The sequence below is a fragment of the Coenobita brevimanus genome, chromosome 23 (genome assembly GCF_032717465.1).
Source record: "Coenobita brevimanus isolate Jiangsu-jjx chromosome 23, ASM3271746v2, whole genome shotgun sequence".
In the NCBI taxonomy this organism is placed as follows: Eukaryota; Metazoa; Arthropoda; class Malacostraca; order Decapoda; family Coenobitidae; genus Coenobita; species Coenobita brevimanus.
The window spans coordinates 45,363,761-45,388,410 of NC_136976.1; the positions used below are offsets into that span (position 1 = coordinate 45,363,761).

The 24,650-nt window shown below is 42.9% G+C and overlaps 1 protein-coding gene across 1 annotated transcript in view; it reads left to right on the plus strand.

Annotated features, from left to right (window-relative positions):
- LOC145392688 (ankyrin repeat and SAM domain-containing protein 6-like) overlaps positions 1-24,650 on the plus strand; it is a 320,191-nt gene that overhangs the window by 57,138 nt on the left and 238,403 nt on the right. The window contains exon 3 of the mRNA XM_080266995.1: positions 10,701-10,910. Coding sequence (XP_080123121.1) covers positions 10,701-10,910 — 210 coding nt within the window. The remainder of the gene's footprint in view (positions 1-10,700; positions 10,911-24,650) is intronic.

The window sequence follows — 24,650 nt, forward strand, 5'->3', positions numbered from 1 at the left end:
TATGTACTGAAACCATTCAATATTATCATATCTCATATATGCGCAACATTTCAGCACCATTCACATTGTTTGGGGGGTAAAAAAAATGAAAACAATACCTGCGAAGTTGCACTGCAGCAGCACCTCTCAGCGGCACATATCGGTTGCCGATATTTCTGCAACTTTCTCGCTCCATTGCAAGCCACAGAATGGGTCTAGGAACCTGGGATTTGCACTGTTAGGTGCGTCTGAACTTTCTTTTCAATATGACAAGAAAAAAAATCAGTTTTCGAAATTTCAGAAAATGGCCCTGGCGTTGGCCAGGGGAGCACAGAAAATTCTGGACCCACGGCCATGGAGGGGCTAAGGAATGTATCCCCGGTGAATGTTGGTGCTGGTGTGTAGTGTAGTGTGTGATATTAAGTGGAGAGATAACTTTGCTGTGTGTGAAATACTGAATCTTGCAACGTGGAAAACAGCACAACTCTTTCACTAAACCTTGAGGGGGAAGGGATGCCCTTGGTGATGGCTTGGACTGGTGTAGGACATACTTCAGATGGGTTTCAGAGAAGTTTTTTTGCAATTTTAGGTTACATGGCCATTGGCCTCCCTCCCCATCCCCATTGAACCCATGTTAAATCAACATCAGTGTGCGATTTCTTGGTAGGCGATCCATTTTCACGTGACTTAACCCCTAGGATACGCAATTCAATCAACCATACTGGCATGAAAATCTGTATATGGAGCCAATTTTTCGACTCTTACAGAAGTAAAAAGTGTTATGCACAAGGTTTAGAGCTTGAATTTACACACCTTATGCTGCAAACCAAAACATTTTAGACCAACTGGTTCATGAGCTATAACCCGTCAAAGTTGAAAAAGTTAGCCTTCCAGGCAAGGCGACTCCAGTTTTCTATGTGCTCCGACACCATTCCTCCCTCATTCTTCCCCTCCTATGATCTTCCTCACCCACTCCCATCACCCTCCCCTCTCTTCCTCCCCTCACCCCTACCCCCTCTTCAGAATTTTCCAGCTTTCTTTTCTTTTTATTTCTTTTTATTTTTTCAAACGGTAGCATGCACAATAATTATGTTGGTGTTCCTCACGTACTCCCAACACCCTTCCCCCCAACACTTCTCACCTTCCCTCTGCCCATCCCCTTCCGTCATAGCTGTGTAGCTGTCAAAAAAAAAAAAAAAAGAAAAAAAAAGCATGCAAAATCTTTTTCATGGTGTTATTCACACACTCCAACACCCACTCTCCTTCACCCCTCTCCTCTCACCCCTTCCCCCCATCCCCTCCCCTCAGAGCTGTCAAATCAAGTAGCTGTAAGAACTTCAAGGGGAAAAAAAGCTAAAGCATGCAAAATAATGATAATGGTGTAAGAGAAAGACAAACACACAAATACACAATTTATTATTTTAAAAAACAAACATTACGAACATTTACAGGAAACATTATGGTATATACTCGGAGATTCATTTTAAAAAAAAAATGAAAAAAACATACATTCTGTGTTTTCGTGCATTAGTGGATACAGTTACACAAACAATAATCGGGTACTGAATGAAAACACACGACATGAATAGTAAAAATGACGTATAATACTCTAGGTGGGGGGGAGGGGGGAGGTGAGTTGTAAGCAGATGGCATACTACAGGGGGTGGGGGTGGGGGTGGGATGGGGAAAGGCCTGGAGGAGTGGTACTGGGTATAGAGGTGGGAGACAGACACCACAAGACAAAGAAGACAGGCAGAGAGGGAGTATATGGGTGTGGAGGGTGGGTAGGGAGAATATAACCCTCCCCAGGGAGAGGGGGAAAGGGTGGAAACCACGACGGCATGATGGAGGATGGTGGGGGAGGGGGAGGGAAGGAACAGGAGGCAGTCAGAGGTGAGGGAGGGGGAGAGGGAACAAAGGTATTGGGGTAGAGGAAGGTGGCGAGAGGGCAGTGGGGGAATCACCCCCCCCCCACCATGGGTATGGGCCTGGATCTTTCTTCCTCCTTACTCAGGACTTAGTTCTCATTGGTTAGCATTGATATGTGTCACAGTCGGACCGAAGCCTAGTGTCCACAGTTTTTCCCTAAAGCCCCTTTATCGATCACATTTGGTATCTTGCATAATCCCAAAAAAAGGATTGATCGATCCTGTTAGCACTTTAGGGGTTAAGCAGATCACATACTGTGTTTTTGATTGGAGATATGAATGGAAAAGCAGGGAATGTGAAGGTGGATGGAGTAGTTGGTGAGTGGGGTGTGCCTACAGAAATGGATGAGAATGGCAGTGCTCTAGTGGACATTTGTGCAGGGAGGGGGTTGGTGATAGCCAATACCCTCTTTAGGCACAAAATGATCTACAGGTACAGTATACGTGGCAAGTGATGAGAAGGGTGGGTGGTGAACTGAATGAACGGAAGGCAGTGATTGATTTTGTGTGTGTGGATGAGAGAGTGAGAAGGTATGTAATGGATGCAAGAGCATACAGAGGTTGGGGGAGTGGACATTCTTACCACCACTTGGTGGTGGTGAGTCAAAGTACAAATGCAGTGGATGAGCAGAAGGAGGGAAGAACAGGAGGAAGTAGTCCATACAAGGAGGGTAGAAAGGTTTCAAGAGGATGGAAAAAAGACAGAGTATAAGAAAGAAGTGGAAGAGCAATTAGTTAAATATGATTTGGAGCGGATGGGGGAGGTGGGAGGTGTGTTCAAGATATCTACAGAAGAAATCTGGTCAGCATGCAAACTGGTGTATGGGGTGAAGAGAAAACAAAAAGCAGTGCAAGGAGAAGCATGGTGGAATGAAGAGGTGAGACAAGCTGTTAAGCAAAGGAAGAAAGCATCTAGTGAGTGGATGGGAAGTAGAGACATGGAGGAAGTTGAGAGATGGAAGTGAGAGTTTTATATATAGAGAGGAAGAGATAGGAAGAAGAGAATGGATGAGGAACTTGGAAGGAATTTAAGTGTAAAGTGGGCGGAATGAAAGAAAATGTTGTGGAAGGAAGTAAAGAGAGTTAGACAGGGTGATAGAAAGTTAGTAGGTAAGTTCATTCATTCATTCGTTATTGAAGGCTCCAACATGCATGCATGCATGCTTTGGCCTTGGTCACCTAATGGCAGCACTTCATGCTGCACAATCTCTGGCAGCTTCTCTATTCAATCCCTTATCCCTGAGGTCACACTCAGTAACCTCTCCCCAGGTCTTTTTTAGTCTACCTCTTGCAACCCTACCCCAAACATTAACCTGTGGATTGCGCAGTTACCATTTTTTTTTTTTATCCCACCCCGTGGTGTTCAATTTTTTTTTTTTTTTTTTTTTTTTTTTTATTATAAACTTGAAGATAAACATCCAGGGCATCATCTGGTGAAAAAAAAAAAATAGTCTTTCTGTCTTTGCATAGGGCCATGGGTAAGTTTACGTAGGGGAGTAGTGAAAAAATGAAAAAAAAAAATAATAATAATAAACTTCAAGATAAACATCTAGGGCATCATCTAGTGAAAAGAAAAAATCTCTCTCACTCCGTCTTTGTGTACTGCCACGTGTAAGTTTGCGTAGGGGTGGAGTAGTTAGCAGTGATGCACAGCCAGCACAGCCTGAGCTGTGGCTCGGAACACAGCACTACCCAGCCTGAGCTGTGGATCGCAATCCATGGGTTAACACTTCTCATTTTCCGCACCTAATTATCATCTCCCCTCCTCTCCATATGCCCAGACCATCTCAGTTGACCTCTCCTCATCACAGCACCAATGCACTCCAGTCCCATCCTATCTCTCAACTCTTCCGTCGTAAATCCAGCCCCCCCCCCTCGGCCTTGCAAGCAGAGAGTCAAATTCATGATCCGATCATTTCGATATGACTGGATACACTGCGTTTGAAAGACTGGAGATCGTAGGAAGCAGGAAATACAGACAGAGGGAGACAGTTCCAGAGTTGACCTGTTGTATAAATGAAGGACTGGGAGTAACGGTTAACTCCTGCATTAGAGAGTTGGACAGAAAAGGGATGAGAGCTTGCTGCTAGACGGGTGCTATGCACCCTTTGTAGAGGTGGAGGAATGCAAGCAGATAGTTCAGAGGAGCAGTGACCATTGAAGTAGCAATAGAAAAGAGATAAAAATGGAACAGTGCAGTGAAGAGACAGAGGTTGAAGGGAGCCAGTAAAAGGAGGAGAGTTAATAAGACGAAAACCCTTTGACTCCACCCTATTGAGAAGAGCTGTATGTAGGGAACCTCCCCACACATGCGAATTGTATTCTACACACGGGCGGATAAAACGTATGTATAGAGTCAACAATTGTGCAGGGGTAAAGAAGGAATGGAGTCGGCTTAACACACCTAATCTCTTGGAAGCAGTTTTAACAAGAGATGTAATATGATGTTTCCGAGATAAGTTCCGAGTAAATGAAACCCCGAGAATGAAATGCTTGAAAAGGTACAATAAAGAAGAAAGTCTGCATGTTCTTTGAAAGCAGTGATAAGAAATAGGGAAGTGACCATGGAAGTAAAAAAGTCGCTGGAATATAGTATTGTATCATGATACCAACTCTAACGTATGGAAGCGAAGCATGGACCTTGTTGGAAGGACACAAGTCAAGAGTGAGAGCAATGGAAGTGAGTTATTTGAGAGGGGCATGTGAAGCTACATAGAGAGACAGACTGACAAACAAGGAATTGAAGGAGCGTTGTGGTGTGGGTGTGGTAGTAAGCGTTAGGAGAAATACATTGAGGTGGCTTGGCCATATGGAGAGGATGGAGAGTGAGAGACTAATGAGGAGAATGTATTTGAGTGAAATGGAGGGGGGGGCAGGGGGGGGGAGGCTGAAGATGAGATGGAGGGATGGAGTGGAGAGGTACATGAAAGAGGGGGTTGTGAACTGGGGGGAGGGCAGTGAAGTGGCAGGGGACAGGACGACATGGAGGCGATTTGTTTGTGGCCACCCTACACTGGATTAAGATGTCTGGAAATAGATAGATAGATAGATAAACGTATCGGGGCATGACTGTATAAGGTCTGTTAACATTATGTTTTCCTGTACCATGCTACCGTATTCTGAGTGTCTATCCATTTTGTTTTCATTTTTTGTACAAATATAAATTCAAATAATGTTTACACTGTGCTTGCTGTGTTATTTCATTCTCTTTTCAATTTTTAAGCTGTTACTTTATATTTTTCTGTACAGTACAATGATGATGACTGGTTTCCATATGCTTGCCACTGTACAGTGAATGAAACTGATACTCCATGACAGGTATATTCATAATTCATGAAGAGTATTTGCAGTTTTAGCTAATAACAGTATTTTTATTTAACCAAACCCCTGCAAAAAAGGAAAGGTTAACTGTATAGCGAAAATTTTTATGGACACACCCCCTCCAGAAATGTAAACACAGCTTTTATAACAGAGTTACCATTCTAGCCTTTAAAAATCGCTAGAATGCATTTACACAAAAACTTCAAAATTCCTTAGGAACGTTCTGAAATCTCTAGAATATCAGTGAAACTAAAAATCTGAAGGAAACTGCGTGATTATAATGATATTAACAGTATTCATTTGTTCCCCAGACACTGAGCTTAGTACACAGTACTAACTAGTTTTTCATGACATTTTTTCAACGCTGTTGTAATATTTTTTCTTCTGGATGTTATGTGTGGTGGAGCTCCATAGTCTCCTAGCCAAGTTGGCCCCTCAAAGCATGCCTCAGTCATGTGAAAGCACTTGTCAGAGGAGGTTGTGCTACATCTGCTTAATTTTGTATTGTTACAATAATTAAAAGTGATAATAAAAATGAAGAACTATTTGATAAACAAGTGAAATACAAGTACTGATGGAAGTATGTGATAATTTTATAGTACAGTAAACTCCCAATTATGCATCAGTGCAATATCTGGCCCAATGCAATGTCCGGCGCAGTTATCTTGGCTCTATTAACCCCTAAAAGACAGGCATCGTAATGTTTTGACATACGCTGAGGATGGGCATAATTGGCGGGTGTGATATGTTGGGGGATTTGTGGGGGTGGAGGTGTGGAGGGGTGTGGGGGTTGTGGGGTGGTGCAGGGATGGGGATGTGGGGGTGTGGAGGTTGTGTTGTGGAGAGGTGTGGGGGTTGTGGGGTGGTGCAGGGATGGGGATGTGGGGGTGTGGAGGTTGTGTTGTGGAGAGGTGTGGGGGTTGTGGGGTGGTGCAGGTATGGGGATGTGGGGGTTGTGTTGTGGTGTGGGGATGGGGAGGTGGGGGTGGTAGGTAGGGGGTTGGGAGGGGGGTGGGGGGAAAAAGGTGGGGATGGTGGTGGAGGTTAGATGGGTTGTTTGGGGGTGTGGGGGGTTTGGAGGGTGGGGGTGGAGGAGGGTAGAGGGTTGGGGTGGTGGGGGTAGGGAGAGGGCCATGGGGGTGGGGGATAGGGGGTGGTGGGTGGTGGGGGTTAGTGGGTGGAATGGGGGGTGGTGGGGAAACTGTTGGAGGACTGGGAATTGTGTGCGGTGTGGGGGATGGGGGTAGGGATGGGGAGGGTAGGGGTGGTGAGAGGGTGGTAGTTAGGGGTGGAAGGGGGCTGTGGAAGGTATTGGGGGGGATGGTGGGGGGATTTAGGGGGCAGTGGAGATTGGAGGGTGGGATGGTGAGGTGAGGGGGGGTGAGGGTAGGGGTGGGTGGCAGGTTGTGTGTGGGTATGGTGGTAGGGGGATGGGGAGGGGGGGTGACCACATATGCAGACACCCGTCTTTTAGGGGTTAAAGCAATATCCGGCTAAATTATGCAACATCTTCCGCCAAAATAGGACGTAACCGGCGGTCCAATGCAATATCTGGCGTGGAGGCATCTCAGCTGGCTCGTAAAAAGTAGCCAAACGGTGCCAGGGGAATCCTGAAACTCGGGAACCAACGAAACTGCCCGCTACGCACCAGCCAATCAGAGTCCGCCACGGGTGCACCTCACTCAGCGCCCCAAAAATATTACTGCACCCCCACTCTTGCCAGTGGATGTCATCCAATGAAGGTGTGCCTGTGCTCTTCCCTTCCAACCACACAGTTGCAGAACTCTGGTGCTCTTACTAACTCTGTGGCATCCTGTGTTCAAGATAATGTACTGTATTGTATTGCAAAGTTGGATTAATCTTTAAGGGAGACATTTGCCACTAGACCACGTGAGATTATTTGTACTGTAGAGTACAGTACAGTACAGTACTGTACTGCACAATGTACAACTACAGTATACCCTCCATAAATGCCAACACTTGGTGTATACATACAATAGTACACTATGTACAGTACTGTATTAGTACACTGTATTGTTACTGTATTGTTTTTATATGCTTAGTTTTCATCTTATACCCATTGTAAAGCTCTCAGGGTAGAGGGTCAAGATAGATAGAATCACAATATCTGGCTAAAAGCCAAATGTTGTGCCAGATATGCAATAATTGGCTTAGGGCATGGCTGAATTAGAAAGGACAAATGAGAGTTTACTGTATTCTGGTGCGATATTCAAGGTTTATTGTTGTGAATAAAAATAATGTGTGGTAATGATACAATACTGCTACATGTAATGGTAAATTTTCCACTTACTCTTAGCACAACTTAACCACAACTGAAATATAGCTTTGAAGTGATGCTTGGACCATGTTCAAAGGGCTCGAGTCAAGAGCGAGAAGTTACATAGACAAACAGGCAGACAAATAAGGAAATGAATGAGATATGTAGTGTTATTGTGGATGGGCTGCAAAGCGGTAAGAGATGGTTAGGTCATGTGGAAAGAGTGTAGAATGAGTGACTGACTAGGAAAGTGTGTTTGAGTGAGTTGGGGGGGAGGGAGGGAATGGGGAGATACCAAGGTTGAGATGGAGGGATGAACAGGTGTGTGATTTAAAAGAGAGGACAGTATGATGGCATAGGACAGGATGATATGGAGACAGTCATTTGCGGCTGCCTCCTCCAGGATTTAGGCATCTGGCTGTAGATCGATCGGAAGGTAGGGAACTGTATTTTCATATTTTTGTGAAATGTTTGATTTTTTTCTAAGATAGAAGTGGTTTCGAAAGAGTAGTTTTCCTCAAAATATCCGCATCTTGAGGAGGATTTCTAGGTTAAAATTCCATGCCTAGTAGGAGTCACTATAAATGTACTGTATATCTGAGTCTAGCAAAAAATGGTGACTTGGTAACTGGTAAGGAGTGAGCTGGAGGTTTGCAACATAATTTCCAGTCTAGCCTCTGCTCGGCTAGAATGTGTGCCTCATGTTGTCTTGCTTCCTCTTTTCCACTTACTTTCCCAGCCCTCATTTGTGGATTGGTGTGATGTATTGATAGTGTTTGAATAGTGTGCCTTGGGTGCCCATTTTTTGGCATTGCTTTGGAAGTGGTGATGGCTTGTAACACCATGCTGTCACTGCTGGTTTTGCCACCTGCCCCAGATATGCCCACAGACCAGGGGAAGACTGCAGCTCTAAATCCAGCTCTGGATGATTAGCTGCACCCACCCCATATATGGTGAATTGAGCAATGGAGGTGTCAACCCAAAGGAATGTCTGGGTGCATGGTCTCCCCAGGAAAATTTTGAACATTCAGAATGTGTGAAATGACCACATTTCAGGGACTGAACAGAGATGCTGCCAGAAATTGTGTAACAGTGAACAAGGCTGACAGATGCAAGTATATACAGAGTCATCATCATATTTATTGGTGCTTGTTGCTCCTTCACTGACGAGAAGTTGACTATTGTTTTTGAGTCGTGTGTGCTCTCAGCTGGAATATTGCTAACTCATTTTGAGTGGATGTGGGGAGGTTGCACTAAATCAGCCTGACAGACTTCAGAACAAAGCCATAAGAATTATTAATAACCCTGCTATTACAAATAAACTACCTCCCCTACAGGTAAAAAGGAATGTGGCCTCCCTTGGATTATTTTACAGATACTTTTATGACAAATGCTCAGGCAAAGTTATATCCATTGTGCCACCTCTCTATGCCTTCCCCTTTGCTACACGGGCATCTGGTAGTGCTCATGACTGGAATGTCGCACTGCCATAATGCAGAACTTCCACCTATCAGAAATCTTTTATTCCCCGAAATGCATCTCTGAAACTCGCTTCCTTATAGTTGTTTCCCCCCAAACTTCAACCTGCAGCTATTCAAGTCCAACTGTTACAGATTTTTTATGAGTGGAGGACACCAGTAATCTGGTGTATGTATTATTTTTGTTTTATTCATTTGTTCTTCCTTCCTCTGTTCCATTATTAATAAAAAGAGGGAGGAGGGGATTTAATAGTAGTACAAGTGAAAGACAACTGTATATGAACTTATGAACACCTTTCAAGTTTCTTCTCTCAAGCTAACATCAAGTAATTATAAGAGCTGAGAGATGATAATGAAATACATGCAGCAAAACAGTTATTTACTTCATTGTTTCTGCCCTCTAGCAAACATAAAAAAAAATATTTGTATGTGAGATGATGATAAACTATATGCTTCACAATGTTGAATTACTTCATCAAATTTGGGCATATGAAACTTTATGTTTGTCCTGGACATGACTATTATTTTATCAAAAAATTATCTGTAGTAGTAACACATTTTTAAGTAGGTACTATAGTAAACTATAGGGGCCAGCTGATATTCTAAGGGTAGCCTTCTTTCTTCAGGTTATAGATATGTTGACAAAACAGGTGACTCACACTGCAGTCATCTTGTTGGTTGTGATCTACAGCATGGTATCATGATATTGATTTTTGCATGTGAGGTGGAACCAAGATTTCAAAAGCTTAATTAATAGTGTGACCCATTTTCGTAGATGCTGTGTTGATAATTATACTTTTATACTTTCTCTTTCCTTTTCTGAGATCCTATCCATCCTGTTTTCAGTGAGAATCAGGATTAGGTTAATGATACATGAAATCCTATTACCCCAGTTATTTTTTCACTCACCTATTTCAGTCACTCTCTATTTCTGTTCTTCCTACTCCCTCTAACTTGCTTATCATTGCTCTTGTCATCTGCCAAAACACTCTGTAAATCTAAAGTACCACTACATTTCTCTCTTCCCAGAATATTCATGTTTATGTTAGTAGTGCTGATTCATATACTCAGTTTTTTTTTCCTTTCTCCATTAAATACTGTACTATACTCGATTTTTTCCAGCTGATGATCAACTTTTGTGAATGTGGCACCTGCGCACTCCTGCCACGTGATTGGTTGGTTTCAATTTCATGCCTGAAGTATCATATTTACCAAAAACAATTGTACCTTATATTCCAGTTCTCATAAATGCTGTTTTGCATTGTAATTGTACTATACAAACAGACATGAAATGAGTGTGTATCTGTGCTTCACCCAAACGAACAATGAATTTGAGGAAGTTGAATTTGAATTGAAATATTTATTGTTGTAAAAGATACAGAGTTGCTGCATCTCCCTATATTTTTTTTTAAATAAACGCATTTGGCTGGGTAAGTGTGCGGGTGCCACATTCACGAAAGTGGATCATCAGCTGGAAAAAAATCGAGTCTAGTTTCTTGTGGTTTGTCATTTCCATTTGGTGGAAAATGGGTTTGAGGAGGTTTTCTGCTGATGATTTTTTATTGTACCATGACAGATATAAGTGTAGCTGCTAGACACAGAAACAGTCAGTTTGCAAGGATATTGGTGTGTCAGATCACAAGAGCTGAACCAAACTAGATTTTCACTGTAGAACTCCAGTTGTATCACTTAAAATATTTTGTTGACATGTTACAGGAATGACGGCTCTGATGTTAGCATCAGTTAGTGGGCATATGGGAACAATCCGAGCTCTGATTGATGCCAAAGCAGACTTTGATCCCCCTGCTGCCCTTGCCCCATGCCAGGTGACCCCACTGATGATTGCAGCTCACCATGGAAATGATGCAGTAGTTCGGCTGTACCTCGACAAAGGAGTCGGTGCAAACAAGGCCATTCCAAAAACTGGTTAGACTTTCTTCTTTTTTTAATATAAACAGTATTTAGGAAGTGGGAGTATGGTGAAAGAGAGAGAGAGAGAGAGAATGCACACACACACACACACACACACACACACACACACACACACACACACACGAACAGCCGGAGAGAGAGGACGTCCCAGGCATCGCTCCTGACCTTGAGTAGTTTCAGGAATTTTGTCTGTCCTGTCTCCTAGGGTCTTTCTTTAAATTTAAAATAATGAAAGTTGGTAGACTACCAAAAATGTAAAGATTTGTTGGCAATAGTATACATGAATGTTTGTGGCTTATTGGTAACAGCTGTTTAGGTACTTGATCGGTACGTTAAAGATGGCCGAAAATGTAAACAATGAGGGAATGGAATTTCAAGGATTTGATGCTAATACTAATGTCATGGACCTGGTGAAAACATTAATTATGAGGATTAGTGAACTCGAAAAAAAAGTAGAGAATCTAGTGATAAAGGATGTGTCAGGAAATACGGAAACCACCATACAGAGTCTAATCCAGTCCAACGAAACAGCCAATGAAGAGATTAAGAATTTGAAGGGAAAATGTTGAACTGAGGAGGAAACTTGAAGAGAGTACTAATAAAACGGAGAAGGTGAGTAATGTACTAGAAGAACACAAGGCAAAGTGGGTACACGTAGAGGAAGAACAGAAAGAAGTGGTCAGCTTAAGAGAGATCATCCAGGAAGAAAGGGAAATGAACAAGAAAGAAATGGAAGAAAATGTAGTGAAAATACTGAAGAAAAAGAGAAAATAGTGAGAGAAACTGTAGAAAGGAACAGATGTGTGATAGTATTTGGAAACAGGGAAGAGGAAGAAAGGTTAGGTTCGCAAGACTCGAGAGAGACACGAACATGGTGAGAGGAATATTAGGCAAGATTGACCCCGAAGGAAACAAGTGGGTAAAAGAAATTGAGGAAGTAAGGAGGATAGGGCCTTATAAGAAAGGGGAAACAAGACCAATGAGAGTCAAGTTTACATCAGAAAGTGTAATAAATGAGATACTTAAAGTGACCTGGAAATTAAGCAAAGAGGCGGGGATGGAAAATATTATAATAAGAAAAGATCTGAATGAAGAAGAAAGAGAAGCTTTAAAATCATTAAAGGAAGAAGTAAAGGAAAAATGATAAGAGGACAGAGGAAGAACGTAATACTTTTTTTTTGGAGAGTATTGGATATGAAAGTAAGGAAATGGTATTTAAGGAAATAGAAGTGAAGGAAATTAGGGGGGATGGTTGTGAAAGATCAGAAGTTGAGGAAGTGGTACGGACAGAGAGTAGGAGAGAAGAGGGTATTAATAATGTCAAAAATAATTTGAAGGTGATATATACTAATGTTGATGGTTTCATATCGACAAGGATCGAAATTAATGATTTCTTGAGAGAACATGAACCTGATGTCATGTGCTTTGTAGAGACCAAATTAAGAGAAGATATTGATGTTCATTTGGGAGGTGGTAAATACAAACTGTGGAGAAAAGACAGAAAAGAAAAAAAGGGAGGAGGAGTGATGATAGCAGTGAAGAACAACATAAACGTAGATACTGTGGAAATGGGAGAAGGCAGGGCTGAAGTGATATATATGAAATTAGAAACTGGAGAGAATGTTAAGAGAGATATGGCGGTAGTGTATGTTCCCCAAAGACCAGAGCATGGAAGGATGATGAATACCATGAGATGTTGTCAGATATGGCTAGCTACTTGCAAAAAATAATTGAGAAAAGCAATAATATAATTTTGGTGGGTGACTTTAATTGTAAAGAGGTGAACTGGGGAGGAATGGTACTGGGAGGCGGCGAGGATTCGTGGGGTACTATGTTATTAAATATAATAATGAATAATGTGATGACGCAGTGGGTCAAAGAAGAGACACGGTTTCGAGGTGAGGACACACCAGCAAGGTTAGATTTACTGTTCACCAAAGAACCTGATGTAATAGAATCATTGGAATATCTCTGTCCTTTGGGAAAAAGTGATCACGTGGTCATTGAGTTCCAGATGTTAATAGGAAACGTCGAGCCAAGAGACGAGCTTCATAGACAGGGAAGATACAACTTTGGCAAAGCAAATTTTACAGGATTGAGAAACTTTTTGAAAATGGCGGATTGGAGAAAATTCAGAGAAACAAGAGAGATACAGAGGAAGTGGGATATCTTTCTAGACCTCTATAATTTGGGAGTGGAAAAATTTGTACCAAGAGTAAGAGGGAAAGAAAACAGGAAAAAGGAGTGGTTTAATAGAAGGTGTATGATAGCCAAAAAAGAGAGAGATAAGGCGTGGAACAATTGGAGAAAGAGAGGTAACGACAGAACAAAGGAAGAATATAAAAGAACAAGAAACAAATACACAAGAATACGTAGGGAAGAAGAAAGGAATTTTGAAAAAGGTATAATTGACAAATGCAAGGATGAACCCAAACTGTTTTATAGATTTGTTAATGGCAAACTGAAACAAAAGGAAGGAATCACCAAGCTGAAAGTAGATGGAGAGGTCTTTAATGATGCGGCAATGCAAGCAGAAATAATGAACAAACGTTTCCAGTCAGTTTTCACTAAAGAAAAGGAGCTTGTGGAAGGGGAGGGAGTGATTAGAAATGTTCCGGTGATGAAAGATATAAAAGTGGAGGTGCAGGAAGTGTATAAATTACTGGAAACTCAAGATGTAAGGAAAGCCCCAGGACCTGATGGAATTTCTAATTGGGTACTGAAGGAATGCAGAGAACAACTGGCGGATAAAATTCACAGCTTAATTATATGCTCACTGGAAGAGGGGAAAGTGCCAAAAGAATGGAAGAGGGCAAATGTGGTACCAATTTACAAGGGAGGAAACAGGGAAGAACCCCTGAATTATAGACCAGTGTCTCTAACCAGCATGGTCGCAAAATTGTGTGAGAGAATCCTGAAAGACAGATGGATAAAATATCTGGAAGAGATGAATATTTTGGCTGAATGTCAGTTTGGATTCAGAAGTGGAAGGTCATGTGTTTCAAACTTGTTGAGCTTTTACTCAAGAGCGATTGATGTGGTACAGGAGAGAGATGGTTGGGTGGATTGTGTGTACTTAGACTTAGAGAAGGCCTTTGACAAGGTACCTCATAAGAGACTAATGTGGAAACTAGAATATATAGGAGGACTAAAGGGGAAACTTCTGGAATGGATGAGAGACTTTTTGAGAGACAGACAAATGAGGACAGTAATAAAGGAAAAGATGTCTGGATGGAGGGAAGTAACAAGTGGAGTCCCTCAAGGCTCAGTGTTGGCGCCAGTAATGTTCCTGATTTATGTAAATGATATGGTAGATGGAGTGAACAGTTATGCGAGTCTGTTTGCTGATGATGTAAAGATCTTGAGGAAGATAGAGGTTGAGGAGGATTGTAAAATACTGCAGGAGGATTTGGATAGGATACACAATTGGAGCCGGACGTGGGAAATGAAATTTAATGTAAAGAAATGTAAAATATTGGAAATGGGTAAAAGTACCAGGAGACCATCACTGAATTATTTTTGGGTAATGAATTAATCACAAAAAGGAGAGAAGAGAAAGATTTGGGAGTGCTGGTCCAAGATAGTTTGTCACCAGAAAAGCACATTAACAAGATAGTTGGAGAGACTTATAAGCTCTTGACTAACATAAGAGTAGCATTTCATTATATGGATGAGGAAATGATGAAAAAATTGATAGTGGCCATGATCCGCCCCAGGTTAGAATATGTAGCGGTAGTGTGGTCCCCACACAAAAAGAAAGATATAAACAAGATTGAGAGAATACAAAGAACAGCAACCAAGATGGTCCCCAGTCTGACAGACCTGTCATACAGAGAGGCTGGAAAAACTGGATTTGCCTTCGTTAGAGGAAAGGAGAAAGAGGGGAGACATGATTGCGGTGTTCAGGACCATGGTGGGAGTAGATAAAATTGACAAAGAAGATCTGTTTGTATGGGATAAGAGAGCAACAAGAGGACATGGAATGAAATTGAAAAAGTCAAGCTGCTTGAAGGATATCAAGAAATATAGCTTTCCTTACAGAAGTATAGACTTATGGAATAGCCTGGACAAAGAGATCGTCCAGTCTAAAAACATAAACGAGTTTAAAGTTAAATTCGACTTATTGAGAAACAGCGACGGAAACCCACGAGCATAGTACATTCCGTGTATATCACAATTAGGTATATTCTTAAATATTTGGAACGACTTAGACAAAGAGGTGGTGCATGAGAAAAACATTCATGTGTGTAAAGGTAGACTTGATAAATGTGGATATGGAGACAGGACAACACGAGCATTGCTCAATTCCTGTATACTACAAATAGGTAAATACAAATAGGTAAATACACAAAGGTACAGGAAGTGTATAAATTACTGGAAACTCAAGATGTAAGGAAAGCCCCAGGACTTGATGGAATTTCTAATTGGGTACTGAAGGAATGCAGAGAACAACTGGCGGATAAAATTCACAGTTTAATCGTATGCTCACTGGAAGAGGGGAAAGTGCCACAAGAATGGAAGAGGGCAAATGTGGTACCAATTTACAAGGGAGGAAACAGGGAAGAACCCCTGAATTATAGACCAGTGTCCCTGACCAGCATGGTCGCAAAATTGTGCGAGAGAATCCTGAAAGACAGATGGATAAAATATCTGGAAGAGATGAATATTTTGGCTGAATGTCAGTTTGGTTTCAGAAGTGGAAGGTCATGTGTTTCTAACTTGTTGAGCTTTTACTCAGGAGCGATTGACGTGGTACAGGAGAGAGATGGTTGGGTGGATTGTGTGTACTTAGACTTAGAGAAGGCCTTTGACAAGGTACCTCATAAGAGACTAATGTGGAAACTAGAATATATAGGAGGACTGAAGGGGAAACTTCTGGAATGGATGAGAGACTTTTTGAGAGACAGACAAATGAGGACAGTAATAAAGGATAGGATGTCTGAATGGAGGGAAGTAACAAGTGGAGTCCCTCAAGGCTCGGTGTTGGCGCCAGTAATGTTCCTGATTTACGTAAATGATATGGTAGATGGAGTGAACAGTTATGCAAGTCTGTTTGCTGATGATGTAAAGATCTTGAGGAAGGTAGAGGTCGAGGAGGATTGTTAAATGCTGCAGGAGGATTTGGATAGGATACACAATGGGAGCCGGACGTGGGAAATGAAATTTAATGTAAAGAAATGTAAAATATTGGAAATGGGTAAAAGTACCAGGAGGCCATCACTGAATTATTTGTTGGGTAATGGATTAATCACAAAAAGGAGAGAAGAGAAAGATTTGGGAGTGCTGGTCCAAGATAGTTTGTCACCAGAAAAGCACATTAACAAGATAGTTGGAGAGACTTATAAACTCTTAACTAACATAAGAGTAGCATTTCATTATATGGATGAGGAGATGATGAAAAAATTGATAGTGGCCATGATCTGCCCCAGGTAAGAATATGCAACGGTAGTGTGGTCCCCACACGAAAAGAAAGATATAAACAAGATTGAGAGAATACAAAGAACGGCAACCAAGATGGTCCCCAGTCTGACAGACCTTTCATACAGAGAGAGGCTGGAAAAACTGGATTTGCCTTCCTTAGAGGAAAGGAGAAAAAGGGGAGACATGATTGCAGTGTTCAGGACCATGGTGGGAGTAGATAAAATTGACAAAGAAGATCTGTTTGTATGGGATAAGAGAGCAACAAGAGGACACGGAATGAAATTGAAAAAGTCAAGCTGCTTGAAGGATATCAAGAAATATAGCTTTCCTTACAGAAGTATAGACTTATGGAATAACCTGGACAAAGAGATTGTCCAGTCTAAAAACTTAAACGAGTTTAAAACTAAATTTGACTTATTGAGAAACAGTGACGGACACCCACGAACATAGTACATTCTGTGTATATCACTATCTATCTATCACCAGACGCCTCAATCCCGTTTGGGGTGGCCACAAACAAATCGCCTCCAAGTCGCCCTGTCCCCCGCCATTTCACTGCCCTGCTCCCAACTCACACCCCCTCTCTCATATACCTCTCCACCCCATCCCTCCATCTCACAATTAGGTATATTAGGTAAATACTTAAATATATGGAACGACTTAGACAAAGAGGTGGTGCATGAGAAAAACATTCATGTGTGTAAAGGTAGACTTGATAAATGTGGATATGGAGACAGGACAACACGAGCATTGCTCAATTCCTGTATACTACAAATAGGTAAATACACACACACACACACACACACACACACACACACACACACACACACACACACACACACACACACACACACACACACACACACACTATCTCTCTCTCTCTCTCTCTCTCTTCCAACATAACTCAGGCTCACTGAAAGTGACTCTTTCTAGTATGTGAGGCTAGGTGAGCCACGTCCTGGTAAGTGTCATTGTGGTCAAAATAATTTTTCATTATATGCTGTCATCATAATTCCTTATATTTTTTGGATGGAAGTCAGAAATGATATTACAGTGGTGGTAGTACAGCTTACCCCATTTCTCCAGTCTCTTGGTAATCAGTAAATCACTATAATGATGTTAAATAAGTTACGACCATCAACCTGTATTCGATGCATCACTCCCACTGTAACAGTGAAGGTTACAGACAAAAAAACCACCATGCATGCTGACATACACACCCAGCCTGACTGTCGCCTTTTGGGGCTGAGATAGCCGCCAGTGTTTACACAAGCAGAAACTTGTTTCGACACCTTTGCACAAGCCCCATAGCTCCTGCCATTCCTTTGAAAAGCTGGGCTGCTCCGTCTGCCACTTGCGCTCTATCTCTCTCTCTCTATCACATTGCATTGTTCTCACTCCCCTTCATAACATCACAGACACCCTCTGAGTTTATATATATATATATATATATATATATATATATATATATATATATATATATATATATATGTATGTATATATATATATATATATATATATATATATATATATATATACATATATATATATATATATATATATATATATATATATATATATATATATATATATATAAAACTTATGTACAGCAAGTGCTGACATAATGCACAATTATTGTCACTGGAAGGTTCCTGTTTATGAGATTTTCGAGTTATAGGGTCATATGTTTACGTGTTAAAGGGTTTCATGATACCCAAGCCAGCCTCAAGTTCACCTTTTGGGGCAATTTTCAAGGATTTTTCCCTGGATATTTGTCTACTTAATAATGACTTCATTGCATACAAACACTGGAGGATTCTTCACCTTCAACTGAAGAGGATGTGGGCTTCCTGGGGTGAGGGGGAGTGGGGTTCCAAGGCTGGGCAGGACTCCTACTGGTCCCCAGGTGGCAAAAAAAAGGAGCAAAGATAGCACACCACGTGTGGAGCCAGAGCACAGGGAGAGAGTAGGCTCAACTGGGGCAGGAATGCTCAGTGGACCGTGACAACACCCCGTGTGGACATGTGACAGTCATAGGTCACAGGCAGATGCAACCCACAGAGTGACTATCGCTGCCTGCGATATGTCTGTTCCCACCACATTATGACCAATTTTTTCGTGTAATGACTATTTAAACCATAATTTGTGTGGTCTCAGGCCGCGTAATCCCTATCATCGCAGCGTAGTACAGTTTTCGAAAAAATGGGCAGATTTTTTGCGCCCGCATTATATATGTCATTTTCTCATTTTGACTATTTCCTGGCCTCAAAAATTGCCTTCCATGTTATGTGAGGTTCGTGCACTCTGATCACATGTTAAGTGAGTGCTGGCTGTATATAAGAACTTGAAATATATATATATATATACAGTAGGCTTGCACAGTGCTCGAGAGATTGGGCGGTCCACGACCTCGCGCACTGGGAATTCGCGTACTGGGAATACATAATCTTATGGGAATAATTACATATGGGCGGTACCCCCTCATACCTGGATATTTTTTGGCCCTTAGAGACATAATAAAGGTCATATTTTTCAGACATTGTACTAAAGCTATAGCTACAATAACAAAAATATGGGTAGTCACCTTAACGACAGTAGACAACAGGCCTGATGACCTTAAATAACAGGGGTTCCGAGGCACGGCAACACTTACAGCACCGCATTCCCCACCGCACCTCCCACCGCACCAACACTTCCCTCCACAGACTCCTCTTGATCACCATCCCCAGGAGCATCAAAGTCACTCACTTCGGCCATAAACCCTTCAAAGTCCAATGCTGACACTTCTGACATTGCATCCTCCTCATCCTCATCAGTAGAATGCCCAGGAATTTCTGCGCATCAACATGACGACACGTGACGCGCTGTGTGAGGGGTGGTCGTGCACTAATAGAAAATGGCATTTTTGAGCCATTCCTTGCCTCTGCCTCACGTTCTTTGTGGTAAACTCACGCATTCAAGGGTTTTTGGTTATGATTTTTGGTCACTCGCGCACAATGCGAATCGCGCACTGTGATGACTCGCACTGTGCAAACCTACTGTATATATCTACAGTATATATATACAGTAATCACTCTAATATCCGGACGCCCAATATCCGAACATCCCCACTAACCGAACCTTATCGTCCTGGGATCAAACATTCCCAAAATGGTCCGAAAATCCAAAAAAATTGGAAAAAAAATCGATTTTTTGCCGTCCGTAATTTGAACTTGCCGCGCGCGCCGCGTGAGAGCATTGTTTTGGTTCGTCATTCCTCCGACGTCCGATAGAGCGCCACTGCATCCTCCCCACTTCCCGCCTGTCTCTCACCGCGACAAGACCTACGCTCTTCGCCATGGCTGCCCACGTGCTCGCTTTTGTGGTGGTGCCGTACTTGCTGCAAGGCCTCCTGCTGCTCTCTGCCCTACTCTTAGTGTGTGTGATGATGGCCCCGCCTCCTGAGAAAAGGAAGAGAGTGGTGTTGACTCTGGAGAAGAAACGGGAGATATTGGAGAAGGTTGATGCGGGTTGGTCTTCCTCTCGCATTCTCCGCGAGTTCAACCTGGCCCGGTCGACTTTGTTTGATATCAAGCGTTCCCGAGACAAGCTCATGCAGTACACGGCTGACTTCTCGTCGAGAAGCAAACGCAACGTGGAGAGGAAGGTTATGTTTACCCCCAAGTATGCAGAGATCGACCGCTCCACGTTGATTTGGTATCGACAGCAACGTGCAGCTGGTGTGATGGTACGTGGAACGGAGCTGAAGGCTGCTGCTGAGAAGTTTGCAAGGCTTCACGACGCCCTAGACTTCAAGGCATCCGAGGGTTGGCTCTTCGCGTTCAAGTTGCGACATGGCCTTACTAACTGTAAAGCACATGGCGAAGCATTGGACGCTAACGAGGATGGAGTGGACGAGTTTCGGCACAAGGTGAAAGGCTTGATCGACAGGGAGGGCCTCACTCTCGGTCAAGTCTATAACGCTGACGAAACTGGCCTATTCTATCGCTCAGTGCCAACGAACACTCTCGCCGATGAGACGGAGAAGCGTGTACCTGGCCGCAAGCTTTCTAAGGAACGGATATCTGCTTTGTGTTGTGCCAATGCTAACGGCATGCACCGGCTTAAGCCCGTTATTGTTGGCCGTGCAAAGCAGCCTCGGTGCCATCGTGGGGGTGATGGATGTCCTTCCTGTCGTATGGTACCATTCTTTGAAAGCATGGTTCACAGCTGTGATTTTCAAAGACTGGTTTCACCATCACTTCGTCAAGGAGGTCATACATTACCAGACGAAGACACTGGGAATTCCTCGCGACCAGGTAAAGGCTCTCCTTCTCCTCGACAATGCACCTGCCCACCCGTGCGACAAAGACTTGGTTGCTGAGAATGGCCGTATTAGGTGCATGTTTCTGCCACCTAATACGACTGCTCTCATTCAACCAATGGACCAAGGAGTGATCATGGCAACAAATCGCCTGTACATTCGGAAGTTCCTGGACGAGGTGATGGTGGTTCTCGAGGACGAGGACGAGCGCAGGGAAGGACGTGACACTCGAGGCAAGCGGACTTTGGAAAACCTTCGCCGCTACAACATCAAGTCTGCGCTGTACAACTGGGCTAGTGCATGGAAGGAAGTCCCTGTGAAAACTCTTGAAAATGGTTGGTCTCGTCTGCTTCTCGGAACAGATGTGGAGTACAATTTCCTAGGGTTTGACGTGGATGACTTCCATGCACGGCTACGTACGCACGGCGACGATGTTGATGTGGACGATGTTCGTGAGTGGTTGGACGACGACGAGGGCGATCCTGGGTATCAGACGTTGTCTGATATCGAGATCGCGTCTTCGGTTGCTGGTGTCAGTCCCGAACTTGAAGATTCCGACGACGAAGGCGATGATGATGCAGACTCCGCCCAGCAGGACACTACTCCAGCCATCCCCAAGCTGAGCGCACTCCGGGAACATCTAGAGTTCGTCCTAGACTACCTGGAACACCCGGACTGCGACAGGGAGATGGGGCCCTTGGGACTCGTGGAGGAAGTGCGTGCTTTCCGGCAGCGCATCATCAATCGCCAGAATCGTCGGTCCTTGCGTCAGTCAACGATTGACAGTTTTTTCAGGCCCGTGACCCCCGCTGTGCCAAGCCCTGGTTCCACTCCGTTGCCTCCCCAAGACAGGCCCTCATGCTCCGAGCCACAGCCCAGCACATCAGCTACAGTGGAGTCACCGCTCGACATGAGTTTGCGGCTGTCTTCAGAGTCTTCTGTAGTCGGTACGCCATCACCACTACCCACCGATGCACCCCTTGGACGCCTGCCAGTGATACTCTCGGGCTCTGACAGTGAATAAACAGCAAGAACTTCTCCACTAGACCACACGGGAATTTTGAGTGTTGTGCAGTGAAAAAAACGGTGTGTTGTGTTAAGGTTTTCAAGTTGGGAGAAAAGACTAGGTAGAAAAGAAATTTAACGTAACTAACCTTCTTTGTTTTGGCTTTGGAAACTTAAAAAAACTTGGGAAAAGTTAATGTGCAACACTTAAATTTAATGGAACATTATTTGGACTAAAGTGAACACTGTGAAAAGAACGGACTTCTGTGTGTTAGTGACTAAGTTCAGTGCAAGACTTCAGGAAGAGTGTAGTGCAAGTGCTTCAGGAAATCGTTCTTACTGTCAGAGTCCGAGAGGAGGCGGTTATTCATCGAGGTGGCCAGGGACTTGCTGTAAGTAGCCAAAATGTTTCATGTTGTACTATTTTCCATACTATATTTACCAGAATGTTTCATATTGTATTTTTTCCCATACTATACTTACCAGAAAGTGTCATACTGTACTTCTTTCCATACTAAACTTACCTCATGCATGTGCAGTAGGAATGTGTTTTTCAGAGTTCGGTTAGGTTCGGTTAGGTTAGGTTCGGTTAGAGTCCATAAGTACCAGAATGTTTATTAATGTATGAACATACTTCTAAACCCACATTTTATGTGTCTATTGCATTTATTTCAGTCATTTATGTGCCTTATTGGTGTGATTTGGGTGTTAAATAGGTGCTATGCATGTCCGGAGGGAGTTGTATAGGTGTTTCTCTGTGTTAGGGTCCGTAAGTACAAGTCCATAAGCTGGGGCCCAATATCCGGACAAAACCAATATCCGAACCTACCGATGGCTCTATTGATCCGGATATTGGAGTGATTACTGTGTATATATATATATATATATATATATATATATATCCTGTACACCAGGAAACCATTTAGTATGCTGGGTGGTAACCATATAACCAAATTATGGCACCTGGTGGTTTAGTGAGTGATTACAGTATAGCGCTCCAATTGGATTGAGCCTGTAAAGGTTTATATCCAAGGGGTGGTTGGGGTTATTGCTCATGTAATGCCACTTAGGGATGAGTGAGGCTGGTCACTTTCATCTTAAATGTCAGGACCAAATTGCCTAGCCCTGGGCTTCTGCGCTTCTCATGGGGCAATGTAGGATTGGATGATGGATGATATATATATATATATATATATATATATATATACATAATATATATAAATAAAAAATAATTTGGTTTTACGCCTGGTATCCCCGAAGGGTTAAGGCGTTGCCTCTGGGTAGAGGACTTTTGGACTGTATATATATATATATATATATATATATATATATATATATACTGGAACTTTTGGGTAGCACCTCATATATACAGTATATATAAGCAACGTTGGGTCTGGTTAGTACTTGGATGGGTGACCGCCTGGGAACACCAGATGCTGTTGGCATCCCTACGTGTCAAGTGGGGTTGGTGGAGGATTAGTGCCCCTCCCTGTAAAACAATTAACTCTAAGCCCTTGGCCACCCCATTTGGGATACATGGCGTCTGGCAATGGATGGATGGATATATATATATATATATATATATATATATATATATACAGTACCCTCGCTCCAACATGTGTTAGTCCAGCACGATTCGGGTCCAGCACGGAGAGCAATTAATTAGTATTATTTAATACGATTTAATTACTGTAACACGAATGTGTTAGCATAACACGCACAGAGCTCCGAGAAGTGGGCGAAATCCGCAGAGTTCACTCTAGCACGTTCACCCCCGGTCCAACACGGTCATACTGGACATTCCCATGATGATGATAGCCAATGAAAACTTCTGATCAAGTAGCCTTCCCTGCCCGCTATCGTGACGTGATCGTGATGCCGCCCAATTAAAAACGCTTCTGGTGTCACGTGATGTTTTGTTTAAATTTCTCCCGCCACAGCGCCACTCAGTCGCATAATTGCATTGGAAGGTGCTTTTTTCTTGCTGCATTTTCTGCCCTTGTTACTGCATTTTACCCTGCTCACGATGTCTAGGAAGCCTTCTGAGAACCCCAAGAAGCGTCGGCACCTCCCTCAGGCCACCAAGCTAGAAAGCATCGAGAGGAAGAAAAAAGGGGAGAGGAAAGTTGACATTGCCAAGGCCTACGACATGAATGAAGCCAATGTGAGGATCGTAAGAAAAAACTAAGACAAGATCCTGGCAGCCGAAGGCTATCACATGGCACTTCATACCAGGTTTGCCGAGGATACGATGATAAATCGGAACGGTAACGTGGTAAAATTGCCGACGAAACCACAGGCATTTGGAATTCATCTGGATGGATTCCTGCCGAGGATACGACGGGCAAAACAGTGTGACCAAAACCCAGGCGACTCGACAGAGAATGTATTGTACTACAGCATTGAACATTTAGCCTGACACTGAATACATATTAATATTTTAGAATAAATATCAATCATTTTGAAACCCTTCTCATCACCGTGCGTACCAGTTTATAAACAAAGTTGCTTCTCCTTATTCTCTACCGAGTCAGCGACAGCAATCACTTTCCACAGTCACGAGACGGGGCTCTGGCAACATTGTGAGAAGCATGCACTTTGCCGAGGATTACAGAGTGCTAGGACAGACAGAAGCAGGACCTTCCATGACTGTGGACGAAGATAGTGATTCTGAGTGTGATTTCGAAGGATTTATGAGGGAGGTTGAGGAGGAGCAACAGCCATTACCCGCTAGTGATGCCAGCAGCCATCCTCTGAGGACCCAGTAGGACTACCTACAGCCTTGGATACCACCTTCCATTCCCAGCAAGCCCACCAACGCTATCCTAAAAGGTTAGTTATCATTCATAGCACAGTACCATTTATCATAATTACAATAGTACCAATATATGTATAGGTATATGGTAGGTATTTAGGGTGACTTTTCCTAGGGTTGCTGACATAATTCATTTTTCCCCATAAGCTCTATTGTTAGTCCAACACGTTTTTGGTCCAACATGTAACCC